A 13,046-nucleotide genomic window follows, 5' to 3' on the forward strand; every position below is an offset into this window, starting at 1 on the left:
GGATCATTTCAATCGGCCACTTTCCATTTTACGGTGCGCAAGCGCAACTAACGCCATACGTGTTTAATGTAATACGCGTGAACTATTGTAATTTCTATTTATTCTATTTGCTAAACGAGAAATATTCAACTACAGGCAAACAAGATAACTGTTATAGTGATACCATCGGAAGAAAATATATTACCTAGTTTTGAGAAATTCTACGGAGTTTTTGAGCCATAATTTGAGTTGGTTGAAGTATCTATAGTACGCGACAAGTCGAGATGGCAATCGGGGTATGATGCGGGGGGACGCCCCGAACACCCACACATCACCCGCGCTATCCCGCACTGGGTTAGTGCGGGAGCTGTGCGGGTGTTCGGGGCATCTACGTCCTGATATACTAGGCTAGATAAGAGACAATGTATCAATCAAATCAATTATCATACAAATTCAACAATTGACAATCAAAGAGTGTACCTTACTTTGAATTTCTTCTTCCGGCGTCGTACCCTCAATTTTGAGGATCGTGGCTCCCATTAGATACAGTCTTTGCTATAATGTTTTTCCATTTCTCTATGTTTCTTGCCGCCTGGATTGCATCGCAGATAGGTGTGTCGACCGCTTCTTTTACTTGGTCTGACCAACGTCTCGGGCTACGTCCGCCGGGTCTCCTTTTTTCCTTCGATTTTGCCAGTGACCATGAGTTTTCAATATTGCTGGCGTCCTTTCTTGCGATGTGACCGAAGTACTCGAGGGTCCTCCGCAGACAGATGTTAGATAGCCTCATTTTTATTTTTAGTTTGTTAAGTATTGAGACGTTCGGTTCAGATGTTCGGTCCACGATAATATGTTGAGCATGCGTTTGAATTTAATAATTTCCAAATTGCCCCTACCAAGAATTGAGCCCAGGACCTCCAACTTATAAGACCACAGCATTCATCATTGCGTGAGGGAGATCATCAAAACTTTTCTACTACTTAGCGCATGCCGTAAACTTTTGAAACAAATTGAAGAGTGTCGCAGTCCGATCGTAAAACTCGTCATTCCATAAAACAACTACTTAGAAGCAAATTTAAACTGAAGGTGTTAAAACAGCTTAGTGATTCTTCGATAAATTGAAACAAATCGACAGAATTACATCCAATCGTAATCGTAAAACTTTACGATATACCTAGAAGTGTATGCCAAGTCTATGTCTACTTAATTTTACAAATTAGTCTATCGTCAACATCAACCCTATACCGGCACACTACAGTACAGTCTGTTTTCAGAATGAGCAGAGTTTAGATCATAATCCACCACGCTGGCCAAATGCGGATTGGCAGACTTCACTTACCTTTGAGAACATTAGGTATAGAGATCTCGACGTGCAGGTTTCCTGTGTCAGTTAAAAATAAAAAACTCGTAGCTCAACTACAGCTAATAGTCATTTTTTTTTGTAAATGAACAGCGACTTTATTGATTGCTTATTTTGGCAAGATAGCCAAACGTTGGGTCTAAACTCTAAGGTGATAGAATGGCGACGGAAAGCGCAGCGTTGGTAGATTCCTAACTAGGTGGACTGCCAACATCAAACAAATCGCAGGGTTGCTGCTGGATCAAGGAGGCGCGGCGCAAGACAGTGGCGTGTAGAAGTCCCTACAAGTGATTTATGTCCACCAGTGAACAATCGGTTGACGAGGATGATGATGATGATGATGAATTTTGGCAAGCTCTAATTTTGCAAAGAAATTAACTGATTAAAATCACTTTTTAGTAATTGCACACACTCACTTAAAAATACAATAGACCGAAGAATAGCTCCTCTCTATCCCATACTTCACTTAATCCAGTCCTATTACTGACATTCTTCCTCGTGTATCAACATAGCAGACAAAATAAACAAACCTATCCTCGATACGGTTGATCGAACATTAAGGTGCGCCTACACTACGAATTACGAGTACAATCACCAGCAAATCCTAAGATTGTTCAATCAATCAATATTCATTCCGTACAATATTTTTTCTTAATGTTCGGTATAGTTAAATATATTAAGGTATCCAAATCACCGTATGTGCAGCGATTTTTAGTAGTTTAGGGCATACGAATTTTTAATGACTTTTCCATAATTTTAATTTGTCAGTGGTTTTATTTCTCTTTCTGTAGAACGTTTTTGGACAATTTTTTGTGGTAATCAGTAACCATAAATTATTGTTTAAAATGTTACTGTAATAGGAAAATTTTGAAAAATTTGGCTATTTAAAATTTTATCAAAATTCAAAATTACTGTTTGTGAGTGCAGTTACAAAATTTCAAGACTATAAAAAAATGGCACCTACTTACTTGTAATTTTAAAAACTTTTAGGTGTTATGTGGGTGGTCAAAAGTGTGAGACAATATGATATTTTGTCAGTTTATTTATTTTAGCTGACGTTGAGTGTACGTAACTGTACATTATTACTATCATTAGACGAAGTACGCATGAAGCGTTGTTCGTGATGATGTTCATACGATCGTGAAATGATCTTCCTATACGTGTTAAGGATAATGTAGAGAAATTTGTAATAAAAATCTATATAAATAAAATCATCACTCGAGAACGGCTCGATCAATTTTAGCGATTTTTCTGTTTGTAATTGTTAGGGCAAGGTTTGTATGAAATATTTTTTTTTGGGAAATACCACCGGAAAAGTCGGAAATATGGATGATATTTTTTTATGAAAATCTAAATAAGTACACTTGCAATTTTCTTCTTTAGTAAATGGCACCCGTATAAAGCCGGGGCGGGTCACTAGGTAGTCATCAATAAAAGCTAGTGCTATGAGCATCATTAACAATATTTATTGAGAACGTTAGAAGTTTGAATGTTAAGTACATTCTAACTTCTAATGTTCAAAATTTTAATATAATTATGATCTTTTGCTATTATAAATAAACATATAATTATGATATAATTATATGTATATTTATATTATATATTCTAAAATTTTAAATCTGTCCACGCTCGGTCTCTTCATGAGAAGTGTTGAAGGCGTGAGAAGGGCGTTAAATAGTGTTGTTCCCGCCATTCCCTTTCGTCGGCAGAACAATAGCATTCTACTTCTATCTTTATAATATGATCACGATCACGCACGTCCACACCAAGCTTCATTATATCTATTTAACTGAAATTCAGGCGAAGTTGTACCCTAATACGTACGAAATAGCCATGTTTGTTAATTTTATAGAGGAAATTAATAGGTATCTTTGAACAAATGACATTTATGACATATTAAAATTGAAATAGCCATAAATGCTTTATTATGAGTTCAATAAACATTAGATTCAATTTTATCTGGAAAACGTTTTATGCTATGACACGTTCTCATCTGTGGACACGTAATGTTATGTCCACAGATGAGCGATAGTTTCTCTCATCTGTGGTTATGTCCCTCAAATACCTACTTGGTCAAGTGCGAGTCTGAATTTTTGGAATCTAAGAGGAAAATAGTTTTTACTACTGCCACTGTAATGAATATAGAATTTAACTGGAATTTATAGGAGGCTTTATAAGCACATCTTTTCTTGTCTCATTCCTTTTATTCTGTTTTAAAAACATACATGATATGCATCATTCTTTCTTTTTGACGGGATACGTGCTAATAAAGCGGCTATGTAACAATGAAAACCATGACTCCGGTCAAGTGACATGAGTCAAGTCAATAGCCGTAACTTACACACAAAACTATTTTAAGTTTGGGTGTTTTAAAAGCAAGTTTCTCCAGGAAGTTCTAGCTCTCTAAACAGGTCAAGGAACTATAGTCACTTTAAAAATTAAAAGTAAACGAGCTGACCGGCACGATACTATTTTCTAGCTATTTTCACACGGGTGACACTTCGACAACCTACGAGTATCTATTTGTGGGAACTTAAATAAAATCTGTTTAGTAGATGCTTAATTTGAGCGCTTACAAATAGGCAGAGTGCAGACACGCCAAAGCAAATTGACTTTATACTAGGTAGTGATCTTGCATATATCATGACTTTCTTATTCTTTTATAGCAAGCAGTAGGTACCTACTAAATGATGATCGCGACTTCGATTCCGTGGGTGTAGGTTTTTTTTAAATCCCGTGGGAACTCTTTGTTTTTCCGGGTCACTCTCCAGGTCTTTGACTTATCCATGCCAAAAAAACCTAGAGGATCTGTTGATATCTTGCTGCGTGATTGCAGCAAAAAGCAACAATTAAAGGCATCATGTCAGTCATCCTGCAGGAACCGTTAATTTTCCCAGGATTTAAAGTTCAGTCTACACAAAGTCGCGGGCATCAGCTAGTTTATTTTATAAATGTATTAGTAGGATATCATAACCGTAAGTAGCACGGGGTGGGTTAAATGGTTATGGGTATGGTATATTATAGCCTTATTTCATTTTGATTTTCTTAATACAGCCCCCCAATTGTGTAAGAATAACCATTTCATGGCTATCGCAATCGTCAATAAAATTCTGCCCTTTGATTGGTTGATTCGCTGTTTACATTTTTTCACAGCCAATCAAAGGGCAGAATTATTGACGATTGCAATAGCCATGAAATGGTTATTCTTACACAATTGGGGGGCTGAACTTAACATATTCCTAACGGAAATGCTATCGATTCTTTACAAAAATTGATTCATTCTATTGTTTTACGATTCCGTGCACGTTTCTTTACAATGTGTAGGTCATTCGAAACCATTGTAGAGTGCAAATGGACTGTGTTGTGAATCATCTTACAGGTATTGGTGGTATGTAAAGTAAACTTAAGCTCTGATTTGAGGGCTGTCACTTGATGGATACTTGCGGTGATAGCCTAGTTGTTAAGACGTAAGTCTTCTATACAGGTCATCTAGGATCGATCCCGGTTCTATTAGACCTCTAACTTTTCAAGTTATGTGCGTTTTATTTACCCCCTAGGGTTGAATTTTCAAAAATCCTTTCTTAGCGGATGTCTACGTCATAATAGCTATCTGCATGCCAAATTTAAGCCCGGTCCGTCCAACGGTTTGAGCTGTGTGTTGATAGATCATCAGTCAGTCAGTCAGTCAGCTTTCCTCTTATCCATACTAATATTATAAATGCGAAAGTGTGTCTGTCTGTCTGTCTACTGGCTTTTCACGGATCAACCGTTCAACCGATTTTGACGAAATTTGGTACAGAGGTAGATTGCAACCCGGGGAAGGATAGGCTACTTTTTATCCCGGAAAATTTAAGAGTTCCCACAGGATTTTTAAAAACTTTAATTCACGCGTACGAAGTCGCGGGCATCAGCTAGTATATAATATAGATTAAATATCACTTGCTTTAAGGATGAAGGAAAACTTCGAGAGGAAACCTGCAAGCCTGAGAGTTCTCTGGCGCCCTGAGCTATAGCGTTGCAGACTATGCCCAAAAACTCTGAGGGTTCTTGAGACGGCACGCATTGTGAAGAGGTTTCTCACTCTGGAGCCCTGACCACTGGCAGCTTGCGTCCTACCCCGCTGCGAATGGGAGCCATTGTATCATATTTTTATGTTGCTAGGTATTATTTTATTTTTCTGTTGTTTCTGTTATGTTATTTTTTGTTGTTTCGGTTATTTTATTGTTTGTTGTACTTATATGTTCTGTTATTTTATTTTTTGTTATTTCTGTTATGTTATTTTTGTAAACATTTGTTAAAACTACAAAAAAATTAACAATTCCAAAATTTTGTGTCAGAGTTGTAGTACAAACGATTTTATGGTAACCCTACATTATTTGCGTCGTAGATCAAATTATACTTACATACTACTACTTCGACTACCTACTTAAGTATGCAACATGCTTACCTGTTGTTTTATCTCTATATAAAACTGAGTACTTATGTGTAGAATTTCAATACAAACAATAAAGCTATATAATAACGAAATATGCAACGTCATAAAAATATTGCGCATCTCTTTCAATTTTCCATATTTTGACAAATAAAGGTGGGTCAAAATAAACATATTTCCAACTTATTTTCAATTTCTAGATAGTAGAATGATGATTTAATTTAATTTATTTTATTTTTTAATAAATTTAAGTTTCATTATTATAGATTAGTATTTCTAATGAAATACGAGTATCAATATTTTTGTACGCTATCCATACGCCATCAATGTAACTTGTAAGCAATTTAAAGTATCAGTGTTGTACCTATTTATTTTTCTACTTCGCAAAAAGTCCTTCAGAAACTCTCAACAAAAGAAACTAATTAAAAATATGATTATTGGGGGATGTCTGCTAACTAGAAAAAAAAATTGCCGTTTTGAACTTATTATTAAAGAAACAAATCCGTATTTTGCCTGAAAACCGATCAACGACTCTCAAAAACGGAACATTTTCGGCCATAGGTATTCTCGCCTCATTTTATAGCATTTGACAAGGACCTCTACAACCTCACAACGGATCTAGCATTTTGTGTCTACTGTCTAGGTCGACTGACCTTGTGACCCTGTATTATTATTACAAGTATGTCCATGCAACGACCTCCGTCTTTCGGAATGACCCATCTAATGCGTACCTTTGTGTATAAGTGACAAAAAGTTTTCATAACCATTAGCAAACTGAGATGGTTCAATGGCATGAGCCGCTGATGGTAAAGAATTGATGCTTTAGAGATATGGTGTTGGCGACGCATGCTCAACATATCGTGGACTGAACATAATATGTAGAACCAACGTCTCAATACTTAACAAACTAAAAAAAAAGAGGCTCTCTAACATGTCTGCGGAGGACCCTCGAGTACTTTGGTATATCGCAACAAAAGACGCCAGCAATATTGAAAAACTCATGGTCACTGGGAAGGTCGAAGGAAAGAGACCCCACGACCCCACGGTTGGTTAGACCAAATAAAAGAAGCGGTCGCCACACCTATCTGCGATGCAACCCACGCGGCAAAAAACGGAGAGAAATGGAAAACATCGTAGCAAAGATTGTATCAAAGGGGAGCCACGATCCTCAAAATTGAGGGAGCGACGCAGGAAGAGGAGGGATCAAGTGGGCAAAAAAATCGACCGCGGGGAATTAGTAGATACGTCATTAGTTCAGTTTCTGTCACTCAGTTCCGCTTTTGGAAGTACAATCTTGTAATGCTGAAGTCAAAACTGTCTGAACAATAAATCACATAAAAATGCATTGATGTTATCTAAACGGCTGGTAAGGTTGCTAAGGCCTCGCCAAGTATAGAGTGCGCAGTAATAGGGCCTCCCACGCTTGGACCAAGGTTTTAAAACTCAACCTGAGTATTGGGCCTGAGATTTATTATACCCAAAGCTGTGCCCAAAGTTGTTTGAATCTACCAAGTAAAATATTCTATTGACTTTTATTAAATTTACTTTAAAGGTGATTTCAAAAATAGCTACTCTCTGGCAAGATAAATACCCACTTCGATTTTGGTTTCCAGCCCAGTTAGCCATTAAAGATAGATAAAATAGATGCTTAACTAAGTTTAAGTTTGAGCAGTTTTTTTAATTTACTTGTTTCAAACAAAACCTTCTACTTACGCTTTTAAAAATACAGAACAAGTCAATTCCTCCTTTGCATAATAAAAGAAGATCACTAAAATTACTCCGCCCACAGGAAAACTGCTATGTTGTAGGGATGTGTATGTATACCTATTTTGTGTAATAACTAGTATACTTTAGAACGGATATTGGACTTGTCTGGTTTGAAGTGAACCCTATTAGAAGTTAATTTTATGCCATGTTTCTCAGGGACGACAACCCATTAGCTTGAGCCAAATAAGGCATGAGATGTGAAGGTTCGATGGACCTAGTTTAGTAATAAGTAAGTATAGCATCTAAATAATATAACCATCAGTATCAGTAGTACTTCTACTAAGGCAAACTTGTAAATAAAATAGGTAAATAAAAAATACTAGTACTTAGGTAGGTACGTATTTATATATATATACTAGCAAGATACTAAAAATAGCCAAAATTGGCTTTGTTTTAGGATTGAAAATACTTCGACAAGCCCCTGTTCTATATAAATCAGAAACTTATTTTAAAATACTTAATATAAAAATAGTATATTGACTATTTAGCGCTAATTATATTTTCAGTCTCTATATATAGCTATTATGACGTGAACAGTGTGCGTGATGTATAAATTTTGGGATATACTTATATTCAATTTACTTTAACTACTGCTTTTAAAATTGCAGTGTTTCGACACGCATCCACAAAAGTTGCGAATAGACCCAAAAAGACAAAATTGAAATAGAACCAATGTGGTGATTTCAGATAGAGTAGATTGGAACAAATTAACACAAATCTCACGACAATCGTAAACCATAGAAGGGTTAAAATTACTTTGCACAGTTTTACGATATATCGTAAAGCTGTGGTTTTTGGCTAAATACTACAAGAAGCTACAATCGTGTTTTTAGGGTCCCGTACCTTAAAAGGAAAAACGGTATATATACCTATAAGGGTTCCGTTTTTAATCACTTTGTTGATCACTTTGTGGATCACTTTTTTGTCTGTCTGTCTGTCAGTCAAGAAACCTACAGGGTACTTCCCGTTGACCTAGAATCACGAAATTTGGCAGGTAGGTAGATCTTATAGCTGGCATTTGGGGAAAAATGAAATGAAAACCGTGAATTTGTGGTAACATCACACAAAAAAAAATTAAATTGTGGTCATGAACTAATAATTAGTATTTTCAAGTTTCTAAGTAAGGTAACTATATCAAGTGGGGTATCATATGAAAGGTCTTCATCTGTGCATTCTAAAACAGATTTTTTCTGAGTTTTTGAATTATCCTGCAAAATGTTGAAAAAATACGACTGTAGTACGGAACCCTCTTGGCCGGTTTTTTTAATATGTTGCCATTTACCTGAAAACTACTAGACTGACTTTGATGCAGTTTCTTGCATTGTACAGGTATCATATTGGACTAGGCTCTTAGAAATATTTTGAGGTAATAGGCTAATAGAAAGCGCTGCAGTTCGTCGTGGGTTTTATATAATTTTTAATTTTATGTCTTAAGTTTCTAAAAATCTGACTCCGCGTTCAATCACCGCTTAACACAACTGTCTGGTAAACGTGCAAAGTCGCGAACATTAGGTTAATTTTAACATAAATAGGCATACATTCAGCAATTTGTCTCGACACAACCGGTTATCATCTAGCGTCGTCATACCTATTATTATTGTTAGGATCAAATTTGCATGCACCTTTTTCAGACGTACATATCCCCCGTACAAGTTGTACTTAAATTACTGTACGCTGTTTTCATCCTTATATGCTAAACAATACGTGATGAAATCCTACATTATCATAATAGGGACTACACAGCTGTTTCCGACTGTTTAGGTATTTAGGTCAGAGATTATGCATTGTTGTTCTTAGGTAATACCCTAATGGCTAGGTGCATTTATTGTCACGAGGTTATAATATAAAGGAAAACATGCAAAGGGTCGTGAGTGAATATTATTAATATTCAAATAGCACTGATTTGTGATTTGATATAAAAAGTAATGCAGAAGTTATTAATTAAAAAGGATCAAATTAATTTAGGCTTTATAATATTTGCTTCTTAGCAGGCACGCCAGGTATTGGCGAAGAGAGGAGAGGCCGAGGAGCAGAATACACAGTACAGACAGGACAGTAGAAGTCGTTAAAGGAGGCTTCTGGTAGGAAGCACATAGATCACAGATACATCCTTTATTCTTTATACTAGATGATGCCCGCGACTTTGTCCGCGTGGATTTTGGTTTCTTTAAATTCCGTGGGAACTCTTTAATTTTCCGGGATAAAAAGTATGTCCTTCCCAGGGATGTGAGTTAACTCTGTACCAAATTTAATCAAAATCGGTTGAACGGATGGGCCGTGAAAGGCTAGCAGACAGACAGACAGACAGACAGACAGACACACTTTCGCATTAATTATATTAGTATGGATTAAAAATCCAAAGAAAAAACCCCAAAGAAAAGATGTTCTTAAAATATTAAAAAAATACCAATTCAAATAATTCGATAATATGAAAAAGCAGTAACACATTGTATGTCCATATCAAATCAAGAGCACGACGATGATATAAGTTGCTAATGTTATTATGGTAATCGTCACGCTTTCTTCTTAACAATGATATTATAAACCAAACTTTTATGGAGAGAAAATTACTCTTGCACTAACTTCAGGCGTCAATTGTCTCATGTTTAGTTAATATTCCAAAAATATCAAATCGCTTTACGCTTTGTTTTAAGTAAACTCACCATCATAAGAATCAGGGATGTAGAGCGGCTTTCCGACCAGCTTTCCTTTCTTCCCCGACAACGGCACAGCTTCGACCCGCCTATGAGCTTCTAACACACGATATAACAGCACAGCCCTATCTTCTCCTTCGAACCTCACGACACGAGGCAAGGAAAACTTATCAACAAACTCTTTTAGCGTCATCACATCACTAGTTTCGTCTTCCGGCTCGGCGGAACCGTTCCGTCGTCCGAGAAGAAAATTATCCGCCCATTCGGGTGCGTTCGGCCGTCGCTCCAAGAAGTCCGGCCTTCGTTCGCTACTCCTCGGTTTGTATCTCGGCGGTCGGTCTCTTCGGACTAGCGCTTCGTTGGCTTCCGCCAGCCATCTCGTGACGAGTCTTTCTCTTTCTACATCCAGGTATCGAGGTTTAGAAGCGTCGCAAGCGAAGCGGGCAGCATCGAAGCAGTACTGAGGCGGTGGTGGGCGGATTCGAGGCGGGAAGAAGCGGGGTGGAACGTAGGGAGGATGCGGCGCGTAGGCGGGCGGCGTCCTCGGCCCGGAGCCCTCAGCTGACGCCGTGCGGAACATGGCTCAAGCCATTGATGCTATCGCCTGAAACAAACAGAAAAACAATTGAGTCATTTTCCTATGGACTGAAATGTTTCACACACGAGAATACAAATATGTACCTATATAACAAATACATATTTAACATAACAACTACGAATCAGTTATCGCATATGAATGGAGTTGGTTTTTGTCATAAATTTCATAGCGGCGATAGCCTGTCTCTAAGCAGCCTCCAGGGGTCCGGGGTTTGATTCCGGGCAAGCACCTCTAACTCTTCGGAGTTATGTGCATTTTTAACAAATGGTTTAGAGCTGGCAGCTACCTTGGTCAAAGAATTCGTTTGGCCATCCAAAGGGGTAATGCTGCCAGCATCTTGCGTACAATGCCTCGCTGCGGTGGTCTCGATGAGGTTAAAGATTTAATTTAGTTTTAATTTCATATATTTTTTTACTTTTAATTTAGATTTAAGTTTATTTAATAGAATTGTCTATCCCTTTTTTAATCCAAATAAATATTTCCAATTAAAAAAATATTAAGCAATAAATATTATTTTCTTTAATCATCAATTTTATATCAATTTCATCGTGACGAAACCTGCATGTCTGAGTGTTTTCCATAATGTTCTCAAAGGTGTGTGAAGTTTACCAATCCGCACTTGGCCAGCGTGGTAGATTATGGCCGAACCCTCCTCATTCTGAGAGAAGACTCGAGAAGTTCGGTAATGAACCGCGGCGATGGGTTGATGATGATGAAATTCCATACACTATTATATCCGAATAAAAACTTATAGCAAATGTTCTTTAGCAGTTGATACTTGATCTTATTTTTTACGGAATAATTCGTATCACAGTAATAAACCAAAAATGACTCGGCAAAATTGCTTACATAGTTTTTTACGTTGCTTCTACTTATTTCACGTTACTGAGAATTATTAGATTATAATCTCGTTATCATTATTATTGTAGCGAGTCAATAAACTCAAACCTTATTTGCTATAGCCTCCCGTCGGTTGTGGTTAGTATAACATAATATGTAGGTAGGTAAGTACTCCTAGAAGTTTAGGTATGTTGATTATCGACTCTACCATTGGTAAGGAAAACGGTTTTTTCATAGGAATAGCGAGTACATAAGCCCACAGATTAATGTAATTTTTTTAAACCCGACTTCAAAAAAGGAGGGCGTCCCCACCCCGATGGCCATCTCGACCTGTCGTGTACTATACATGGCCTTGTCCATTCATTCTATTAAAAACTAAATTATCTATCGTAAAACTTCATAATAATATCATATCATAGGTATACCAAAACAATCGCTTTATGCAAATTCAAAAATGCTGCAACAGCCAATTTTATTCACACAAATACTAATAAAAATAAGTGTGGTAGGTATCTAAAGTTCATATGATTTTGAGCTTTGCGCACTTTGAGATAAGTTCTACTGGACGTAATGAAAAGTCTGTTATATTATATCCATCTTAATATAATACATTTATGCATAAGAGCTAATATTGCGCAGTAAGAACTTTTGCATAGAGGACACATAACTTACGATTTTCTCACACAGATAAATAAGTGCATTATCTAGCCAAGACTGTATGTAATAAGTGACGTTCGTTAAAGTGTTTCCAATTCTTTTGAATTCTTGGGCCATTTATTTTCCGTAATCTGCTCTCTGGACTTATAGAGAGAGAGCCAAGGCGTGCCAGACCTTCCTTATTTTATATAAGCTGAAAGTTTCTTTCTTTGCGTATTGGCCCCAACATTGGGAGGAACATTTGTTTGGATCATGGTAGCTTTGGAAGATAACAGGTAACAAAGGTGTAAAAAAATCTTACGTCAAAGAATAAAGTCTAATTTTTTTATATTTTCATCGGAGTAGTATTACACTAGCGGCACGCTATGATGGCCGGTTTGACACATTACAATAGTGATGTGGAATGTCAATTTATTCTCGAACAAAAAACAATTAAGTTTTGTTTTTGTACCTGATTAAATAGGTTTAATAAAACAAAAATGTATATGTTTATTTAATTTATTTGAACGAACTGAATATTTGAACGAAAATGAATATACATACTTTATATGCACACAAGAAACATATGAATACAAAAGATACCGAAAAAGGTGCCACAAAAGGCCATAATTAATCAGATTCGTCCATACTACTATTTTCACTGTCGTCACTGCTATCATCACATACATTAATAATTATATGTTCGTTTTCTATAATATTATCTATTTTCACATCTCTTTCATAATCTTCCCTTATTAATTTAACAGTTCTATTCACAAC

The 13,046-nt window shown here is 36.6% G+C and overlaps 1 protein-coding gene across 1 annotated transcript in view; it reads right to left on the minus strand.

Moving 5' to 3' along the window:
• B4 overlaps positions 1–13,046 on the minus strand; it is a 104,608-nt gene that overhangs the window by 47,385 nt on the left and 44,177 nt on the right. The window contains exon 2 of the mRNA XM_069499874.1: positions 10,202–10,796. Coding sequence (XP_069355975.1) covers positions 10,202–10,772 — 571 coding nt within the window. The 5' untranslated portion in view covers positions 10,773–10,796. The remainder of the gene's footprint in view (positions 1–10,201; positions 10,797–13,046) is intronic.

The sequence above is a fragment of the Maniola hyperantus genome, chromosome 7 (assembly GCF_902806685.2).
Source record: "Maniola hyperantus chromosome 7, iAphHyp1.2, whole genome shotgun sequence".
Classification (NCBI taxonomy): Eukaryota; Metazoa; Arthropoda; class Insecta; order Lepidoptera; family Nymphalidae; genus Maniola; species Maniola hyperantus.